Below are 23,259 nucleotides of genomic sequence, written 5' to 3'. Positions count from 1 at the left end.
ATGGTTGATTATGATTGGAGGGGAATACTGAATCACTTGTTGAGGGACCCGCCAGTTGCGTACGGGCTTCTGCCAGTTTTAGTTGTGGTTCGTCGTAATTTTTTCTTTAGTATATTTATTAATATTTTTTTTAACTGTGATTTTCTACTTATATTTATTTAATTTTGATTTTATATAAGACTGTTAGTTTTTTCGTATGTTATTGTATTTGTTAAAAATTATTAAGTGATTTCGTTTAATGAGTAATGTTAAGATTTATCGTTATCTTTGAAGTTACGAAGTTCAAAATTAATAACATTGTTTTGTTTACATATCGATAAATCGGACGTAAATAAAATGTAAATTAATTCCAATAATTACTAATATAAATTTTACTTATTTCTTGGAATGCAAATGATTAATTACTTAGAAATTGTTTATGTATCGTTATATTTATCCTCTAATCAAAATATTACATGTTTATTCGATTAGAACATTCTTCTGTAAAGTGATGTAACATTTCATTATTATCGCTTGAATATAAAACTTAAAGAAACAAACAAAATTAAAATAAATTGACTTATGTTTACATCAACGTAATGTGTGACATGATTTTAAAAGAGTGCTTTTATAATTATTTGCTCCAACGATGGTGGTGGCCCTGATATTTAAAGGTCGCGGATCGATTTCGCGGAAATGGAAATGGTCGGACTGAGAATGTACAAAGACTACACTTCATTTACACTCATACATATCATCGTCATTCATCCTCTGAAGAATTATCTAAACGGTAGTTACCGGAGGCTAAACAGGAAAAAAAAGGAGGTACTCACCGGCTTGGTCTAGTGGTGAACGCCTCTTTCCAAATCAGTTGATTTGGAAGTCGAGAGTTCCAGCGTTCAAGTCTTAGTAAAGTCGGTTATTTTTACACTGATTTGAATACTAGATCGTGGATACCGGTGTTCTTTTGGTGGGTGGGTTTCAATTAACCACACATCTCAGGAACGGTCGAACTGAGACTGTAGATACTTCATTACATTCTGTTATACTTCATTTACATTCATACATATCATCTTTATTCATCCTTTGAAGTATTATCTGAACGGTAATTACTGGAGGCTAAACAGAAAAAAGAAACGAAATAAAATTACTTACTTTTTTTTCTTAAAATGTTTTTTATATAATCTAAATTTTAAACATTCTGTTCGAAATTTTTTGAATAGCTCTATCGGGGTGGCATGTACGATTAATAAATAGTCTTTGTGTGCGGAAGGTTGACAGTTTCAGGTCCGGCCGGACCACTTCAATACTGTCGGATACCTTTTCTTAGCAGCCACCAATCTATTACTGAATTTTAATTAACAAAATATCCTTGTCTGGCAATTAAAAGGATTTACAAGATACAGGTACGTAAACAAGGGACATTTTTACCTGAATATATAAGATTGCCAGAATATATGAATCTAACAATTCTTCTTTTAACATTTTTTCCGGTTTCTTTTTTATACTTTTTTTAAATTCTTAACGGACAGTTAGTATTTTTTGTAGCATTGTATTTTTCATCCGTTCGAATTGCAAATTAGGACTGATTGACGCTAAATAAACGCAGTTTGCCTGGCAAAATTTATGGATATTACATATATATTAAACATTTCATGGTGTATATAAGATAGGATTTGTAATTTGAAATTAATGAATAAATGATCGATCTTTTTAATGGGGTAGTTGTAAAATAGAACAAGATTATATTTGATTAGGAAAATTGTGAAGTTATGTTTTCATGTAGTCTATATTTACATGAAAACTATACTTTAAACAACATCTTAGATGGTCCCATGTTTTTAAGAACTGGTTTTTTTATCTTCTGTATCTCTAATCTGTATAAAATTCTCAAACATACAACCTCTTAATGAGTGAGTGATAGATTGAATAGCTATTTTGAAAAATATATTTTTTTATGCAACTGTTTTTTCCTCGTATCTTCTAACGTTTTTTTTTTTACAAGGACATTGGAGCATATTTTTTTATTTTATAAGCACCGTTTCAGTTAATAATCATTAAATGCAAGAAGCAAAATTCTAAAACTTCAATATATTATAAACCATTCAATAAAAATTCGATGAATGATAACGATAATAAAACTTGTTTATATAGATAAAAAGGGCTTTAACCTTGAGTGCTAAAGTTTAATAACGCATTAAGGAAATATATTAGCAAAGCAAATAATGAACATATTTACAGATAAGGGTATTTATTTTATGTTAACACACACGTAATAATAGAAAAGAACCCGATCGTTTTATCACCATTTTAAAAATATTTTTTAAGTCAAAATGTTATAACTGATTATGATATGATGTAATTTTTAGGCTGATGATAAAATGAACGTAAAATTACTTTACCAAAGAAGTTCATATACAGCTTTCTTCTACACTTCACTAACGGGGAAAAAATATTTAACGATTATAAAAAAAATAACAGATATTAAATGGTACGTAAAAGAAGTAATTAAACTGGTTATAAAAGTGTTTTATTTATTTATGAACATAAAAATAAATTAAATTGCATAAAAAAATTAAAAAGAATGTAATACAGACAAGAATAAAGTTAAAAGAAATTGGGTAATAAATGAGTAGATTAAAGGAGGCATTACATTACAGAGATCCGGCATAAGATACATGTAATGTTATTTTCAGTCTTTTTTTATTTTTTTATCCTTTTTTATGGTTAAAGAACTGTAAATTAATAAGAAAGGACAATAAAAAAAATACATAAAAGATTAAAAAATTGAAATTAAATTAACTTTTCGGAGAAATAAAGATTACATTCACTTCGAGAAAATGTGTGTAGTACTTTTTTCTTGATTTTTTTTTTTGTTTAAGCAATCTGATATATTAATTTTTTTTCACTCCAGACGCAGCCTTTTTTATGGCTGTGGTGGATGTAAAGCAGCATCTGAGATATATACAAGAAACCAATTGTAGTAGTAGCTTCTGAAAACTTTTCTTAATGGACAGCCAGTCATTTAAACATAAAGAAGTTCCACTTGTAAAGCTGAAAATCTACATTTCATGAATGTATGGCTCGATGAAAATTCACTGAGAAATCACCCGGGTTAATTTCCTTAGTAAATCTGGCACGGGATTATCTTGATGATGGTTCTGCTTATTTCAACAAAGATATAAATCTCATGTTAGCGATGAGATTCATCATTGTTAAGAATTTTTTATGTAGGATTAACATGCAGGGTAAATGTGCTAAGATGTGATAATCTCATAATTTTATGTTAAAAATGTTTCAAAATTGTGGTATTACTAGAAATATAATATTAAATACATATTAGAGAGTGAAATTCAGACACAATACAATAAATAAAAAAATATAAATATTTTTTTCCATTTCATACAACACAGTTTTGTGATATATGAATTTTTGTGCAAGTGTTTTGGAAGGGGATCTGTAATTTGTATGAGATAGAGGAAGTAAACATGTTTGTTTAGCTAAAGGCGATTCCCGTAGAAAGGCCAAGTATAAAAAAAACAAAAAAAAACAAGATTTATAGTTCTATTTTTTCAGAAAATTTTATTTGTAAATGAATTTTATTAAAAAATATAATGAACCACGTGAGCTTTTTTTATTTAGACCAATTTAAAATAGAATATAAAGGTATGTAGATATGAAGGTTAAAGATTGTTTTGTTGTTTGATTGTAGTAGTGAAAAGGAGGGAGGGTTTTAATATAATGGAAGCGAACTGGATAGTATTCTGCGCGCTTTCACCTCGCAGACTAAACTAAAAAACTAGATATAACTTTAGTATTGTGGCGTAGTTACGTTAAAGTCACGACTTAGTATTGTCCAGAGGGTATGTTCTGACATTTTCGCTGTACTTTATCACAACACGACATCAACTATAAACCGACCGTGGTGGTGTTGGTTGGCTTAAGATAAATCCGGCTTCGGACTCTCCCCATTTAACCACAGTGTTTGAAGTATGACCAATGAGAACGTCGACCTGCATAACCGCTATATTGTTTTATCGTAAGTATATACCAGAACTAAGTTTAACATTAAACTTAAAGGGACATTACCCCCCCCCCCCCTCATTGTAATTCTATGTTATTAAGGAAACAATACTTCATGTAATAAATAATAAAAATTCTGAAGGTGAAATGTTTGATATTATTGTTAAAAAAGAAAATCAATTCTTTGTTGCACTTAAAACAGGCAGCGACATTAAAAAACTTTACCGATATTTCCATTAAATTTAAAATACAACTTTTCCTCCTTGATAATGTTAAAGAGTATGATTACTCTTAGTAATTAAAATTGCCGATTTCCGTGGCGAAGTGGTTACGTCTCTGCCTTTCATCCGGTGGTCCCTGGTCGAATCCCGGTCAGGCGAAGTATTTTTCATACGCTACAAAATTTCGTTTTCAAATCCCACGGGTAAGCTTTAAGCTTATGCGAAAATATTAAGAATAAACTATGGCGCAATTTACGCAATAAGACACCGACTTTATTACGCATCACAAGGTGAACGTTTTGAACGATATTATTAGGCTCGGCTACATTTTGGAAAAGCGACCACAAACAAAAACATTTTTCTGTGCTTTATGGAACTCTACAGTTGGAGGGCTTAAAACAAATACTAGTTGGTTTATTTCCTTTTGTTACTCATTACCCTTGATTGGCAGTAGTTAAGTGGTAAAAGTTAACTACTTCCGGTATTCTCTGAACCAATTCCTACCGCCTGGAAACTGTTTGACCCATGCCAATTCCTCTGGGCGTTATGCGTGCGTGTGTATGACAAACATTGCTCTTTAATATAATATTATTAAAGGGATTGCAGTTGACAATTTTGTATGAAGTTTATTATACAGTTTAGTATATATATATATATATATATATGGCTTAAGATCACTCCCGGTAACATAAGGATTCCAATGCGGGGGTTTACATCTAAATCGGTTCAGTCGTTGAGTTGCTACGGTGGAACAAACATACATACATATATTCTCCTTTACATTACACCCCTTTTTTTGGCAGTCTTGTAAAAATACTTGACCTTCCCTTCTACTCTTGTGTGAATCCTTTTAGCTCTTGTCTAAAGTTGAAATAGACAGTGATGCATTCACTATAAGGATGTAATCCTTTCATCGTTAATTAACACTTCAAAACAACTTATTTTGCTAAAAATCTGGCAGTAGTTAAAAATTTACATATTTCATGGAAATTAATTCAAGTATTTTTTCCTCAGTCGTTCGTTATTTCAACCTTAGGTTTATAAAAGTATGTAAGAAACAGGTGTAAAAAAAATCGTATTTTTCCTTAATATGATGCAAATTAGCGAAGTAATATATTCAATTATAATAATAATAAGTATATATGTAGCTTTGATTATAACAACCGGTTATTGATTTTAATGAACAGGTTAGTTATTTTTGTATTTCTAGATATATGTCAAGATAAAATGTTGTTATATGCTCTGAATAGAGTTAGGTAACCGTTATTGTCACTCTGAATGAAAAAAATATATTGTTTTCTTAAATTTGATTATTTTTGTATATAGGGCAAACAAAAATATTTCAAAGTAGTTTTCATCATATTATAATGAATCCGTGAATTAGTTCATTTATGATGACAAATTAAGAATATACATGAATGAAATACAGGAAAAGAAATTTGACTGTTAATCATCGATAATGTTATATGCGTGTAATGCAGTTAGCCGCGATGGATTCCTGCTTCATTTTGCTGAGAATTTTTCTCTTTTATTTCGAGAACTATGAATTTTTCCAAAAAAATCACATGAGGAAAAAGGTGTTCCTTTATATCGTTTTATGAATACCTTTATTAAAATTTGAAATTAGCGTAATTTTTTTAATTTTGACACTCCAATATAGCACTCCCTTTTTTGGTTAAGACAAGTTTAGCCGACCGAAGACGTGTTACTACCCAAAAGTTGATTGTAATTGGTTGGATCTGTGAAGCTATAGAAAGGAACATACCACTACCCCTATGTAACTAGTCGAGTAGAAAGTATTTTATCATTAGTTACGTTATGTGTTGTTATACTTGTAATATGCCATGTCATCATATTTTGTTTCTTTTTTTTGGAATAATATTTTATTTATAGAAAACGGTGTTGCCAAATTTGTATTATAATAGAAGGTATAGGTTTTTATAATACATTATCTTTTAATTATAAATTTTCTGGAGTAAAATTGACAAAATGAGTAGCATAAATCTAAAAAAAGTTTTCATAATACAAAAAGAGGTTTATTTATTTTATTTAATTAACTTAATATAGTAAACACAATTTAGGAAACAGATAAATAATGTAATTAATAATAAAGCAGTTAACTTTGTCACAGATTTCAAACAAAGTCACATAAATGAGTTTTTCGGCAGTATTTAAAACAGTTGACTTTTTTTTTATTGACTTTTTTCAGAAAATATGTTGTATTAAAAAGAATCTTAATGCAAATTTATTCCGTTTTTTTTTTTTTGAATAAAAAATAAAATAAATAATACAAGCAAAACAGACGAACAAACTTTGAAATAAACAATTTATTATTATACAAATAAGGAAGCGTTAAAAAGAATGAGGAAATAAATGTATATTTATTAAAGAAAGAATATATATGTAATGTATATATAGCCGCAAGAAAAAAAGAGACGACTGGTTTTGTACATTAGCCGTTATAACATTCGTCCGTACGTAACGGTGATATTGGATATAGTTATCATTTGATCAAAAAAAAAAAAATTATTATAAATTAAAAATAATCATGGAAGACATAGTAAAATAGGAAAAAAACGACAATTGTAAAAGTAAATTTGTGAAGAACAACATTATTATTAAAAATAAATATACATAAAACGAGTTTCCGGGTTGAAATTTTTATTTTCTTGCAGTATAATAATGAAACGTAACATGAACTTTTTTTTATCTGTTATATATGGATATGTGAATGCATATGTCTGTATATATATGTATGTAATAAAATATAATACAGTTAATGTTTGATTAGAAATAAAAGACACGAATATATAGATGGATGCTATAAAAGGAAAGCCCATCTAAAAGCTTTGACTTTTTGACACATCAAATTTAATGGAATACATTAACGGTCCTTGGTAATCCTTATATGAAAACAGAATTGAATCGCTTTGCTTGGTTACCTACCTCCCTTTAAAAACTACCTATCTTACATTACTTACTTTCCATTGAAACAGAACCGAATGAAATAAAATGATAAAGATTAGAGAGAAAAGAAATAACATAGAATTGTTGCTGTGCATTTTTTTTTTGTTTTGTTTTTTCCTTCTCATTCTTTCTCTATTATAAGAATAAAGATTGCTATAGAACTCGCTTAATGGACTAGGTTATATCAAACTGATGAATTAGTCTGTCGAATTGAAACTTTAAGAAACTTGTTTTCAAGCTTTGTTTCTTTTTAATACTAATAGTATATGTATGCCTTTTCGTATAACTACTATTAAGATATTATGGCAGTATCTGTAAAGATTTATCTTAGATGGTCTATACTATATATAAAAGCTTAATTATATGACGAGTCCATTATCATTATGGTGTACTATATTTAAATTTACTTGTATGCATTTATGTATACTTCTGCAAATGATTTAAAAGAATAATGTTATACTCTCGTATTATTATTTCTGAGAAACCAGAATTTCGTAAGTCGTTAGGTTTTTATTATTTTACCTATGTATTTCATTATAATGGAAAAATTTCGATGCTGAATAAATGGGATTTTATTATTATTATGTTGTGTTTTTAATTTAACTGATTTTTAAAGAATAGTTTTCTTCTTTCCCCTGATATATTTCCGCTAAATGTACTTCACCATTATATTTTGTTCACGTCTCCACAAAAGTTGTTAATTTTCAATAATACAATCGGTTTGTATATCAACCGTTCAACTTTCCTGGCGAATATAGCTAAAATAGCTACATTAAAAGGAAAAGTATGATGATCATACTTGAAAAAGAATGGGTTATTGGGTTTTTCTAAATTTAAGTTTTTGGGTCCAACTATTTCATCTAGACCATTCGTTTTCAAAGCGGGCAATAATGCCCCTTTTGGAAGGAAATCTTTTATTTAGTGTTTGTGTTTTAATTTTTTAGTTCGTTCTATTTTATCTATTTGGTCCTTTAACTTTTTTTAGAGCGCTGGAGGCGGTAGAAGGTTCAGAGGGGGCGGTAGAAGGCCCACAGAAAAATATGATTAAATATGCATTTTAATTGCTCTCACTTGATGTAAGTTTCAACCCAGAAATAAGATGCCACGTTAAAAACAATAATTGCAATTATTATTTTTAACAGATGGTAAGTTTACAAATTTTGGGAGCGCTAGAAAATTTTTGATTCTCAATGTGGGCGGTGGGCGATAATGTTTGAGAATCGATGATCTAGACCAAATGAACACATGTTGTAAGTATGTATGTACGTACGTACGTACGTATATGTGTCGCACTGCGTTTGGCCTTATATCTCAGGATTGAACGAACCGATTTTTTCAAATCTGACAAGTATTTTTATACGTGGGGATATTGGCCATATTAATATTTTTTCTAAATCAGTTAGGTGGTGCGGGGGATCGTGATAAAACCAATTACGATTTTCTTCAGAGGTATGTTAAGGTTATTAAAGTAAATTTGTCACCTACATTACATATATAAATAATAAAAAAAAAAATCAGCCCCTACTTCTTAATATTGAGATACGGTTTTTTTGTTCTATTTCCCTTAGGTTTTTTTTGTCTTCAGTCGTTTGACTGGTTTGATGCAGCTCTCCAAGATTCCCTATCTAGTGCTAGTCGTTTCATTTCAGTATACCTTCTACATCCTACATCCCTAACAATTTGTTTTACATATTCCAAACTTGGCCTGCCTACACGTTTTTTTTTTGTTTTTTACTGTAATAAAAGTTATATACTTCAGTTTGTCAATATATTTTAATAGTTTTTTCAATTTATTTATTTATTACTTTTTTAAGGTTCTCTTCTCAAAAATCAAATATTTTCTTATTTAAAATTTATGATTTTGATGCTTAAATCTTATTTTGGTAATCATAATTGACAAAAAAATGTTCCGTTGATACAAAATTTAAAAAAAAAATCGGATTGTTACTTATTTAAACGTTATTATGAAAACAAAAGTTAATTGAATTGCCAAGAGGTTTTGTAATGAAAATGCTGTATATTGCGTAACTTAAATGGCGTAGCCGGGAAAGTCACCCAATAATTCGCAAATTTTTTTAATATTTTTGCAGTAATACTAATTAAATATTAATTAAAATTTTTATATAAACTTTGTTTTATTAATTTTTTTGCTTATATCATTACACGATTTTTCAGATTAGAAGATGATTTATTAAAAATGTAAATACAAATCGACAAAGTTTAGAAAGCTTAAACATAAAGGTTCTTTAGAAGTTCTACCTGATGTGTCTGAAATGGTGTTGGTACTGCTGACATTACAGTAGTAACGAAATGGGGGTGATCGTAGGTAGTAAGTAGACGGGCTACGCTCGGAATAGCCCGTAGATATGTCAACAAAGATTTATTATGTCAACAAAAGGTTTATTATTATTATTCCTTTTTTAAAAAATTTTTAATAATAAACAAACTCAATGTTATAAAACAAATTATATATATAATTTTACTTACTGTACTATATACTGCACATACAGCACATTTTCTGTTATAAATTAATATGAACAAAGACAGAAATAATAATCTAAATTACTATGTCCCCTAGTTTATTATATAATTCTTATTTTTTTAGAAAATGGTTATCAATAAGTTCATAAAACTTTCATACGTTTCATAGTTTCCCCTTTCTGAATCCCTTCTTAGATATAAGTGTTCTGTTGATGAAATTCTGTTGAAGTTATAAAAATGTTACAGATTGGTTTAATGGAAATTGTGTCATAATTTACTTACATTTAAACCTAACAGTGGCAAAATCATACCTGTGATGTTAGTAACTATGATTGTAACAGCAATATTGCAACCACAGTGTTAATTTCAAGTTTTATTCAGTCGCTTTTTTATCCTTTAATACTGCTTCCTTCTACAGAATACTAAACATTCTAATTTCCTTTTACAATAATCATACAAAAATTCTCTTTAAAAGAAAAAAAATATCCCTTTCAAATGAAATACGTAAGTGTTTAATATTATAATATGACAGAACATATTACAATATTATTGCCATATTGTAATATGGCAGAGAATAGTAATTTCATCTTCAACAGCATTTCTGTTTACATTTTATATCCATTTGTAGAATGATAGGAATGGGGGGGGGATGAAAGGAAATAGAAAAGAGAAATAACATGAGATATATTGAAAAGTGAAAACATACAAATAAGATAAAAGAAAATGGAGGAGATGAGTAAACACTGTGACTGATCAGTCACAGTGGCTCAGTCACTGTGTTCCCAGTCAGTGACTAGGAATGAGCCAGTTTAGTATAAATTTTAAACTATTAAAATAAAAGCTATTATACTACCAGACCTGGAAGTATGTGTATAGGCAAATGCAATTACTGATATGGCTTACCAGGCTTGACATAGTTGCAGATGTAGTGTAATGTAAGTGTAAATGTACTGGTAAACATGGAGTCTGGAACAGACTCAGGTCTACCACTCCTGAGAGCAACTCCCTAACTAACTTAAAGATAATTAACTGATGACTTCCTTAGATTCTTAGCCCTGTGGAGGATGGTTGAGGAGATCTGATGTTATCATAGAGTATAGATAGAATAGCAACCTGGATGGCTAGGGGCCCCCTGCCTGGGTGCTTACTTCACCAAGATAGGCGTTTTGGCACTAAGCCCCAATTAACCGAGATATTTGTTGTCACGATGAGAATGGATGTGAGGAGAACAGTGTGACAGAGCTGTGATATAGGCGTTGACCTTGCTCCTGAAAGCGAACTAGAGCAGAGAGAGATCGAGGTTGATTAAATTTATGAATCTGTTTCTTGATTTTTAAGTAAATCAAGAGGACTTTGATTAAATTGAATTGTAGGAAAAAATCGTCATTGCGATCAATACTTGTTTTGCTAGTATGAGGATCGTAGTTTTGGTGTTTAAAGACTCAATCAAGAAATTATCTTAGTGTATAGCCTAACTGAAGTTAGATATAGAAAGAGTTTTTGTGTGAAAACTTAGGTGTTAGAGGAAGGTGCAGGAATAATACTTCTGCAAATCTGTTAATATGATACTAGAGGATTTAAGTTATGGTAGGTGGTCATGGTTGGAAGAGGACATAAAAAGGCAATATTAGGTTGTATAAATACACTGATAGAAATATCTGCCGAGGCATTTGCATCAGTGGCATCCTGACAGAGGCCAATAGATGATCAGAGGTTTAATAGATGACCTCTGGTAAAGTCCATCAAGGCTAGGAATAGAGGGGGTGGTATCACTGGGTTCTAGGAATAGAGGGGGTGGTATCACTGGGTTCATCACCCGGCGAGTGTTTAAGGCAGATGTGTGTGGCCATCCTACTAAATAAAATATTTTTTTTTTTTTTGTCTTCAGTCATTTGACTGGTTTGATGCAGCTCTCCAAGATTCCCTATCTAGTGCTAGTCGTTTCATTTCAGTATACCCTCTACATCCTACATCCCCAACAATTTGTTTTACATACTCCAAATGTGGCCTGCCTACACAATTTTTTCCTTCTACCTGTCCTTCCAATATTAAAGTGACTATTCCAGGATGCCTTAGTATGTGGCCTATAAGTCTGTCTCTTCTTTTAACTATATTTTTCCAAATGCTTCTTTCTTCATCTATTTGCCGCAATACCTCTTCATTTGTCACTTTATCCACCCATCTAATTTTTAACATTCTCCTATAGCACCACATTTCAAAAGCTTCTAATCTTTTCTTCTCAGATACTCCGATTGTCCAAGTTTCACTTCCATATAAAGCGACACTCCAAACATACACTTTCAAAAATCTTTTCCTGACATTTAAATTAATTTTTGATGTAAACAAATTATATTTCTTACTGAAGGCTCGTTTAGCTTGTGCTATTCGGCATTTTATATCGCTCCTGCTTCGTCCATCTTTAGTAATTTTACTTCCCAAATAACAAAATTCTTCTACCTCCATAATCTTTTCTCCTCCTATTTTCACATTCAGCGGTCCATCTTTGTTATTTCTACTACATTTCATTACTTTTGTTTTGTTCTTGTTTATTTTCATGCGATAGTTCTTGCGTAGGACTTCATCTATGCCGTTCATTGTTTCTTCTAAATCCTTTTTACTCTCGGCTAGAATTACTATATCATCAGCAAATCGTAGCATCTTTATCTTTTCACCTTGTACTGTTACTCCGAATCTAAATTGTTCTTTAACATCATTAACTGCTAGTTCCATGTAAAGATTAAAAAGTAACGGAGATAGGGAACATCCTTGTCGGACTCCCTTTCTTATTAGGGCTTCTTTCTTATGTTCTTCAATTGTTATTGTTGCTGTTTGGTTCCTGTACATGTTAGCAATTGTTCTTCTATCTCTGTATTTGAACCCTAATTTTTTTAAAATGCTGAACATTTTATTCCAGTCTACGTTATCGAAAGCCTTTTCTAGGTCTATAAACGCCAAGTATGTTGGTTTGTTTTTCTTTAATCTTCCTTCTACTATTAATCTGAGGCCTAAAATTGCTTCCCTTGTCCCTATACTTTTCCTGAAACCAAATTGGTCTTCTCCTAACACTTCTTCCACTCTCCTCTCAATTCTTCTGTATAAAATTCTAGTTAAGATTTTTGATGCATGACTAATTAAACTAATTGTTCTGTATTCTTCACATTTATCTGCCCCTGCTTTCTTTGGTATCATAACTATAACACTTTTTTTGAAGTCTGATGGAAATTCCCCATTTTCATAAATATTACACACCAGCTTGTATAATCTATCAATCGCTTCCTCACCTGCACTGCGCAGTAATTCTACAGGTATTCCGTCTATTCCAGGAGCCTTTCTGCCATTTAAATCTTTTAATGCTCTCTTAAATTCAGATCTCAGTATTGTTTCTCCCATTTCATCCTCTTCAACTTAAAATATAGATTTTCCAAATTCACAAAATTACTTTAATTTTTAAATACTTTCAGGTATCTGGATACAAAGACATTAAGAAAAAGAACTAATTGTTTTAGGTGATATAATTATTTTAACAGTTTTCTTAAATGAAAAGGTAATAAATAGATATATTATACTAATTAAAATAAGATAACTTATATTAAACTTATAAATTATACTATGTTATATACTAACAGAAATAATATATAACTAAATAATTGTTTTCAGCTAAAATAACTACAGATAAAACAGTTTTAAGCCAGCTAACTTAAAACAATTCCAAAAACAGCTAAAATCTATGTTTACATAAGATAAATTTTACATAACAAACAACTTTTACAACATTAAAAAAAAACTCACCTATCATCCCATAAGAAGGCCAAATAACATTATATGGTGATGGTAACGAAGGTTCATGCATCTCACCCAACTGATAATTGGTCCAAGCACCAATAATAACACCCACACAAACACTAATCACTAATGTTGTATCACCCCTAAAGTAACAAAAAAATGTAAAATTTAAGTTTAAATTTTATATAATCACAAGTCAAAATTTTTGCTGCAAAATAAAAAACTTCCCAACCTTCAAAAATAAAACTGATGTGGACACCACATAACTATCTTGTACGCCTATTAAATTACATATACACATTTTTTTTAAATGAAGTACATAAAATTTTATTTCACTAATAACTTCAGATATTTTTTCTTTTTTTTTATTGTAATTATTGAATCATTATTTATTGTAAGTTTTTTTACAATCAGAGGTTAATAACACTGCCCAACAATGAAAATGTTCAGGCTCAAAAATAGCTTATTCTTAGGTATTTTCATCTGGAGAATTCAAAACACCATAAAAATGACCCATTAGGCCTTGTTTTGGAGCTACACTAACATGTCATTTTTTACCTATCTATGTTTTTATTTTGGGAATAATTTTGTTTTTGGTCTTGTCATACCAGTTACATATGACAAAACACAACGTTCTCCAGGTATTGTTTGTAGGTTGTAAACATTATTACTGTTGCTATGACTGTGAGTTTCATATTGTTTGTGTTGTAATTAGTGCAGAATTTCTGGTTTTCAGTGCTTTTGAAGGGAAAAATTTGTTAAATGAAAATGCCACAAAAATGTGTAAACTCAGTGAATAATTTTTGTTACATTTGTGGCAAAATAACATATTCATCACAGAAATGCAATCTGACACCTCTTGTGAAGAGTGCCTATCAGCATTATTTTGATATGAAGGTAAAGGACCAGGATAAGTAGTGATCGCTCTAGATATATGTTGCAAATCTTGTTCAGTTATACGAGAATGGCTAAAAAATAAAAAAAAACAATATATGGCTTTTGTGCCCATAGTTTGGCAGGAACATACAAACCATATAGATAACTATTATTTTTGCTTGACTTCACCTATAAAGGCTGGATTGTCAATGAAGACAAGAGGAACAGTTCAATACCCTAATCTTCCATTTACTATTCAATCTATTTCACATTCAGATAGTTTACCAATTCCTACTCCACCCTAAAATTATGAGCTTGAAGTAAAAAATGAACAGTGTGGAAGATGAAAAACCCAACAAGCCTTCCATATCCCATGATTCTGATTTTGATGAAAAAGATGATAAACCACACAGATTGAGTTACGCAAAATTGAGTGATCTCATTCGAGACCTTGATTTGTCAAAGGAGAAGGCAGAACCTTTAGGATTACGACTACAGTAATGGAATCTTCTCCAACATGATGTCAGGGTCTCACAGTACAGACATCGTCATAGGGATCTGCTTTCTTTTTAGAAGAAAAACAATCTTGTTGTTTGCTGTGATGTTAATGGCTTAATGAAATGTTTGAATTTGAATCATGAATCCAACTGAGTGAAGGCTATTTATAGACTCCTCCAAGCTTAGTTTGAAAGATGTATTACTTTAAGAAGGAAGATAGTTGCCATAATGGCAACCATCTTCCTTCTATTCCTGATGGTCATGCAGTTCACATGAAGGAAACTTATGCAAACATGGCAATCCTCCTAGACTCAATTAAATTTGCTAAACACAAGTGGAAAATCTGTGGTGATCTAAAAGTCATCGCTATACTCTTAGGAATGCAACTGGGGTACACTAAGTGAAACCTTAACTCTAGTGAGAAAAGTGCCGTTGCCAAGCCTCTCGTGGACCCAAAACGTATTCTTTTTCCACCCCTTCATATAAAGCTGGGTTTGGTGAAAAATTTTGTCAAAATGATGAACCGAGAAGGTCAGCCCTTTAAGTACTTAAGAAACAAATTTCACTCATTAAGTGATGCAAAAGTTTAAGGAAGGTATTTTTGTTGGGCCACAAATTTGACAACTTGTAAAAGATCCTGTGTTTGACCAAATTTTGGATACTTTATTTCGTACAAGGAAGTAAAAAGAATGAAAAAAACATTTATCCAGTTGATAATTTGTATTTGCATACAGACTGAAATAACTGCCATGTTATACAATGTTATTTCAATTGCTTAACTTTTTTATCTACCTGATTAATGGGATTCTATACATGTTGTTAAAGTGGAACTTTAAAAACCTATTTTCCAAATGAATTTACTTCTCATTTTAAAGGAATATTTACTGTTAGAGCAGTAGTAAAGTTCTAAGCCTATTAATTGATTTGTGTGCAGAAGATAATAATTGGGTGCTTGAAAAAGTAACAATATAAAATTTACAAGAAGTGATAAAAAAATGAGAATTTTATTTTGCATTGTTTTTTTGTTTGAATTAGTATTTTTCTCACATGATGACAGTACTATCTATAATTATATCAATATTTTCACCGATATTAGATGCAGAGTTCAAATTTGGCAGCCTAATAATTAAGATATATTTTATTATGAGTTATTTTGTTTCAAAATTATCGAATAAAGAATTTAGATTAAATTTTGTGTTAAAAAGGAATAAACCGAATGAAATGGTGAGGCTGTTACGTCAATTCCAAGGGTTACAAGTGGTACAAATGGTTTTAAGAAGAATGCCATGAAGAAGTTGAAGATAACAAAAGGGCTGGACATCCAAATCAAATCAACATATGAAAATATCAATGTAAAGGACATTGTGTCCAATAACCATTGAATCGCTATTAGAGAACTTCTGAAGAGGTGAGAATCTCTTAAGGCTCATGTAAAACAACTTTGGCTGACTTTTGGGTAGGAAATAAACTACTTTTGGGTAAGCAAATTTTGTTCCACAACTGTTGAAATCTTTAACAAAAACAATATCACAGAACTGTTAGCTGACATCGCTGATAACTCAGATTAATCCCAATGGAAGCTTTCTGAAGAATCAAATCCAAAAAAAAGTATGCAGAGTTTCAATGAATGTTAAGGTTCTTCTGTGTTTTTTTTTTATTACAAAGGCAATATCCGTTATTAATTCTCCCCACAAGATAGTATGGTCACTAAACAGTAGTTTTATGCAGTTTACGTAAGACAACCCAAAGATAATGATGACAAATCTGGGCAAATCATTCTTGCATTTTGCACTACAATAATCCCGCAGTAATCACTTCACTATTAATTGGTGATTATTTAACCAAAGATTACACCATACTGATGCTCCAGCTTCTGTATTCTCCAGACATGGCTCCTGGCGACTTTTTTTGTTCCCACTAATTAGAAAACTTTAAAAGGATAACAATTTTCAATAAGAAATAAATTTTTAAAATTCACTAAGTGAAATTAAGCTATATAAAAAAATGTTTTCTACAAATGTTATGAGGATAGGAAGACGTTTTGGTATAAGTTTGTTGCATATCTGAAGGGCTACTTTGAAGGGGACAATATCAATATTGAATAATAAATTCATGTTACCTACTATAAATTACAAAGTAAATATTAAAACTAGGAAATATAAAAAAAGAGGATATATATACTTTGCATGGATGTTTTTATGGCTAGTTACTTAAATTTTAGAATATATTAGTAACAAAAAATTAATTATAATTTATTTCAGGAGTGTTGGATGTTGGGTGTGGAAACATGTAAGACCTAACCCCTTGCACAAAAAGTTTAATTTTTTTATATCCTGGAGGAATTACATTGTTTTACATGAAGTTTACCTATAGTCATATTTTATATTAATAAAATTATATATATTCTTATAGTCCAATAAATAAAATAAAATAATTCAGACTATTCAGTTTATAAATTAAGTCAATGTCTTGAAATCTCAATTATTACTTTTTTTATAATAAATTTATGTGATATAAATATAACCACTTTCTTTTAAAAATTCACACATATTTTTACTTAGAAAATTTAAAAATGCAGTTTATAAAACCAATTCACCATGAAGACAACTGGACAATACAAATATATTCATATTTGTATACACCTTTATGAATATAAAGGTATGCTCAATTGAGATTAAAAGTAATAAAGAATACATATCAACAATATCTAACCAACATGCTTCAGAACTTCTACGAACAGAAATATTGTTTAAATAAGTATTATTTTTTAAAAGGTACAATTTGAAACAAACCAAATCAGTTGAAATACATCTGTAGAGGATTGGTTGAATAATATTTTCCCAGACTGCTGGATTGGTTGGTACGGAACCAATAACAGCTTGTTCGTGGTGACCTCCAAGGTCACCTGTTCTGACCACATGTGATTTCTTCCTTTGGGCTTTTATGAAGGATCTTGTGTATGTCCCTCTGCCATCTACTGATTTACCCAATTTGAGGCAAAGGATTGAAACAGTTGTCACTTATATTACTACAGATATGCTTGTTAAAGTATGGGATGACCTCAGACTTGTAGGGAAAACTGTAAGAGGTACCTTCCATTTTATTTGTGGTTCAATATTAAAATCAAGGTTAAGAGACATTAAATAACTTTAAAACCCCGATATTTTTTTTTTGCAGACCTATATATTTACTCTATGATTAAAATTATAACACAAGATAACAATACCTTGTTGGTGTCCAGCGGCCTTTCCCTTTTGGATAATAAGCAATAAGCAATATGCTGACAATAACAAGAACTAATGGTGTCCACTTGTTAGTTAATAATATGTGATCTAAACTATCAACCATAGGGACAAGTGGAATCATCAAAACTAGCGCCAGCAACAAACCAGCAACTACATCCTGTGTTAAAAATAAAACAAAAAAACAAATTTAATAGCTTAATGAATATCTCAATTAATTATAAACACCTTGTATTTTACATGGAATAAAGTGTTCACTTAACATACATTGATTGACTATTTACTAAACAAAACTTTTTTTGTCATCAATCTTTATTTTCTATATTCTCTTCTTTTCTTACAGTTAATATTTTGCAACCATACACTATTCAAATATTTTCAGCAATTTCTAATTTTAAGATCTACACCTGATAACAGATTTTTCTTCACAAAAGCTCTTTTTGTTCATATCAGACTGCTTTTGATACATTTTTTACTTTCAGTGTTTACAAATCCATCCTTTTTAATTTTACTACCTACATAGAATTTTAGGTAGATTTCATAAGAAAGTTACCTAAATAATGCGTACCATGATTCAACTTTCGGAAAATTTCAAAAATATCTTCACGTTTCACATCTCCCAGACCCCAAAACCACTGTCAGCTCAAAAGTTTACATATATATAAATTTATATATACATTTCATTTTCTTGTGGACACGATAACTGCTGTAATTTTGCGTCGATCACTTTGAAATTATTCCTTAAAAATAATTTATCCCAAAATCTTGGTCGAGTTCATTAACAGCCAAAATCGGACCATGGGATGGAAATGGGGAGGCTTTTTCGGAAAAACAGAATAAAATCTATAACTTTTTTATTAAGTAAAATATCACATTCGTTTAAAGTTCCTACTATTCTTTGGATAAGAGTCTAAAACTTATTTCTGGAAAGGTTTTTGATATCACCAACCATTGGCCCAGCGGGTGGAAAAAATGCGGTTTCAAAGAAAAAAAATCATACCTCCCTTAATAGGCACAGTATTGAATCGGTTTAAAGTGGTTGTTAATCCTCTAAACATTACCTAAAACTTTTCTCTGAAACAATTTTTGATATGACCAACCCTTACGGCAAGGGATGACCAAAATACTGCTGGAATTGTAAGATGGGTGAAATCTACCTCTGCCTTCTAGCGTGCTGAAAGAGATTTTTTTTTTATTTTTGGTATTAAGTTCTTTCACCTTAACATTCAATTAATATGATCTTCCTTTATGTAGTATTTTATTAATGTTGTTTTATTCTTATTTGTTTTCAAATTAATAACTCCCCTATCAATAAAACCACCTCACTCACAATTTTCTCATTTTTACTTTCTGTCAAGAGAATAGTGTCAGCGAATTTGAAATTTTTATTTTCTCTTCTCTATTTATTTATATTCTAATTTATTTTTTAATTCTCATAATGATTCTTCTGTGTAAAAGTTAAAACACACACTAGAGTTTTTTTCTCTTTATCCTTCACTTAATCACAGCTGCCTAATCCTTCAATAGGCTGTAACTTATTCAACTTTCTTGTAAATGCATATCATATGTCTACATATAACTGTACTTATAAAGCAACTTGTCATGACTGACTGATTCATCAGTGCCCAGCAAAATCTACTGAAGATAAATCAATAAAAATCTGTATATATGTTGTTCTTATGGTGTAAGTGCACACTAAGAAAGGATTTTTTGAAATTCTGAGTTTAAAGGGTTAAAATTAACAATGAAATTTACTATTTTTCCCCTCTCAGTAACAAATGAAGATAAGAACTTGATTTCTGGTATGTGCAATCTTTTTGTGATTATGTAAAAACCAATTTCTAGACTTTTTTGAAATTCAAGTATAAAAGGTTAAAATGGATTTTTGAATCTTTTTAAAACTGAATACTTTTTTAATTTCTCAGTAACAAATGAAGATATCAACTTGATTTTTGATGTTTTTAATTTTCATGTGAATATCCAAAAACTAATTTCTAAATGTTATGAAATTCTGAGTTTAAATAAGGGTTAAAATAAAGTTTGATTTTTTTTAAAAACTAGGTTTTTTTTTAATTTCTTTGCAACAAATGAAGATATCAACCTAATTTTTGATGTATGTAATATTCATGTACTTACTTACACAGACCTCGACTAACATATAATTATAATAAAAGAAAAACATATAATTTGAAATGTTTTAGATTTTAGAATGTATTATATTCACAAACCTTTTGTAGTACAGTCTGAAAACTGATTACTCACAAACACTAATTAAAATGTTGCCACCTGTGAAGAATGCATATTACCTTTATAATTTACTATGAAATATGATTTCTAATTACCCTTTACAATGGATCATTGTGATACTTTGAAGCAGACCAAAATTTTAGATCAGTCTTTACATGTCACACATGTGCTATTATTTTACATTATTGTTTGTTTTTTTTCATTTCCCCCTACATGATCTGTATTAGACTAGATTTTTCCCTTCTATTAATTTAGGAATTACCTAAAATATTACTTTAACAACTGCATAGCCCATAGGAATGGAAAAACAATTGAGATTACAATTTTTCTGTGATTACAGAATAATGAGAAGATATATGTTTTTACAATCTGGTTAATATGAACATGTAATGCAATTTTAAGACTTTAAAAATGTACAAATATAGATTGGCAAAATAAATAATATCTCTAAGGAGATGATATCTTTTTCAGTGTTTGTACTTTAATGACTGGTGATCTTGTTAAGGATGAGAACACTAACATATTTACAAGCTTATGTAATTATCCCAGTGATCTTAGAAATACGTAAAATTAATTGAATGATCTAATGGAATGATGCATAAAAGTGCACTTATAGAAGACTGCAGACAAGAGGAGGAATTCAGAATAAGCCCAGTAATTATTCATCTATTCATTAAGAAAATGCAATTTAAATAAAAAAGAACTAAATCTATGCAAGTAAGTTAATATCCAAGAGCGATCCTTAACTAGATACAGACTAGAATCAACACACTTTTTCCAAAGGACTCAGCAAAATAATTTAAGCTACTAGTTTTTAAGAGCTGGAAAAATGATTTTTTATAGAAATAGGGATTGAAACCTAGAATGATGTAAACTCCAATTAATATCTTACCAAACTTTAATCAGCATTAGTTTGGTAGCTAAAAGCCACCCAGAAGGCAACAGCCTACAAAAATTAAAGAGTTTGATATGTTTAACAATTAGTAGTGTAATTAGTTTCTATACAACAATGGTACTGGAAGTGATATTTATAACTAAGTGATGTTTTATTCCTTATTTAATATCTCTTGATTATAAAGTTGCAAAAGGGTCTGAATCTCAATCCTCAAGAGGGCAAAAGAAGTATTGAGGACACTAGGAAAATTTTGCAATATGACTATTTTTTATCATTTTTCAAAAAAACTCCACCACACATTATAAATTCTCCATCCTTCAAAACCAGTCTTAAAAGAAATCCTGCCATGTTTTATCAGAGATGGCTGGGCACACTCATCATCCGAAGCATCTAGGAGGTCATCATTGCTTACAAAACGTCTCCCTTTCAGTCTGTTCTTCAGCTGGGTGAACAGCAAAAAGTTACATGGAGCAAGGTCAGGACAATAGGGAGGGTGTTCTAACACTGGTGTTCCAGTGCTGGTCAAATATTTGGAACAAACTTTGGGCTTCCATCCTTGAGTTTGGGTACAGTTTCTGAGAGCTCTGACAATTCCTCATTTCTGCAACTGTCTTCCGAGTTTCCAACACAACTTGCTCTAAATCTCCTCTCAGACTAAAAAACACAGCCACTATTTTCTTCTTCACTAATCTGGATTTTCAAAGAGCCTCAGGTTCTCCTCATCTCTGAATACCCAAAACTTCTCATCCCTTGATTGTCATCTCATAACACCACAGCCAAGTTTCATCACCTATCAACATAGTGCCTATGTTGACAATACCATTCACATAGGAAAATTTCCCATTTTCAAACGTTTTCAGTATTTCACAGCATCATGAAACACTATACCTTCTGTTCGTTGGTCAAGTTATGCAGCACTTAAAGGGTTCAAAGCTTTCTAACTTGAAGATGATCTCCCAGAAAACATAACTACTGGTACACTAATGCCCAACGACACCAACAAGAATTTTTCATGCTGCAGCAATGTTTTCTTTAGTTACAGATGAAGAAGATTAACCTGACCTGGAGCATCCTCAAAGCCAAAATTTCCTCTTTCAAACTCTGAGTACCAGCTAAATATTTTGTACAATGAAAACAATCCTCTCCAAGTACAGGAGTCATTTCCTCTAAACACTGATCAACACTTTAGCCATGCAGAAAATTTCCCGACATTCAGTTTTTGATCACGATGACATCACTACTTCTTTTCACTAACACAGCAGAAAAGCAAATGAATAAATTGCATTAATGTTCTGCTTAACTAATATGGAATAACCAGAAGAATAACTTTACAAAATAAAAACCTATTCATCTAAATAAGATTTATTTGATGAAGATTAAGGTAATGAAGTTGAGGCTCAAATATATCCATACAATATATGTAGTACATGTATTACATCCATACAATATATCCACGTAATACATACTTCACTATTACAAACACATTTAAAATAATATTGTGAACGTATATTTACATATAAATATACAACTGATGGGGCAACTACAATCTTTGGTACTGTGATTAGCAAACATTTTACAGTACTATTTTCTTATCACTGTATTGCATTTATTAAAATAACCTTGTATCATGACAACATAACATGTAATGTAAGATACAGACAACACATTATCGATCTAATTTTTTGAATACTGCATCAAGAAAACTGAATATTTTAATCTTTTAATTATTTCTTATGATAGAATATTGTTAAATATTGTATGATATAACATTCACATTGACAATGTTAATATTAATATTAATGCTGTAGATTGTATAACTTCAGTTAGTATGACTTATCCCACTCCTCACACATGTTACTTTAAACTAATATCTGGAGATAGGATAGTTTGAATGGAATTTTACTGTTTTTTGTAGAAATTGCTCAAGTGAGTCTTTTTTTTTTAAAGTAATTTCTCATTTAATCATTTAAGGTAGAAACCCCTCAAGTGAGATTAAGCTTTTCTTAATAGAGTAAAATGTATCATATAAGTGTGATGCGACCTTACC

The 23,259-nt window shown here is 30.3% G+C and overlaps 2 protein-coding genes across 2 annotated transcripts in view; one reads left to right on the top strand and one right to left on the bottom strand.

Annotated features, from left to right (window-relative positions):
• LOC142330736 (uncharacterized) overlaps positions 1–23,259 on the top strand; it is a 59,385-nt gene continuing 36,126 nt past the window's right edge. The window contains exon 1 of the mRNA XM_075376184.1: positions 1–87. Coding sequence (XP_075232299.1) covers positions 1–87 — 87 coding nt within the window. The remainder of the gene's footprint in view (positions 88–23,259) is intronic.
• Positions 2,707–22,373, bottom strand: LOC142330365 (sphingosine-1-phosphate phosphatase 1-like). Its single transcript, XM_075375592.1, has 4 exons — positions 22,275–22,373; positions 18,055–18,230; positions 13,461–13,597; positions 2,707–2,714 (listed from the first exon to the last, which is right to left on the bottom strand). The coding sequence occupies exons 1-4, from the start codon at positions 22,371–22,373 to the stop codon at positions 2,707–2,709; spliced, it is 420 nt and encodes a 139-aa protein (XP_075231707.1).

The sequence above is a fragment of the Lycorma delicatula genome, chromosome 9 (assembly GCF_047948215.1).
Source record: "Lycorma delicatula isolate Av1 chromosome 9, ASM4794821v1, whole genome shotgun sequence".
Lineage (NCBI taxonomy): Eukaryota > Metazoa > Arthropoda > Insecta > Hemiptera > Fulgoridae > Lycorma > Lycorma delicatula.
The sequence above is the reverse complement of the archived record's forward strand: the minus strand, read 5'-3'. Positions and strand labels throughout refer to the sequence as shown.

Bases quoted from the DNA above. Each gene is read 5' to 3' on its own strand.
- LOC142330365 (XM_075375592.1), bottom strand. From the start codon at position 22,373: ATGACTCCTGTACTTGGAGAGGATTGTTTTCATTGTACAAAATATTTA. The intron at 18,231-22,274 runs GTCAGGTTAATC...TTTTTAACACAG, and splicing joins TGGCTTTGAGGATGCTCCAG to GATGTAGTTGCTGGTTTGTT. The intron at 13,598-18,054 runs GTATTGTTATCT...TTGTTACTTTAG, and splicing joins GGCCGCTGGACACCAACAAG to GGGTGATACAACATTAGTGA.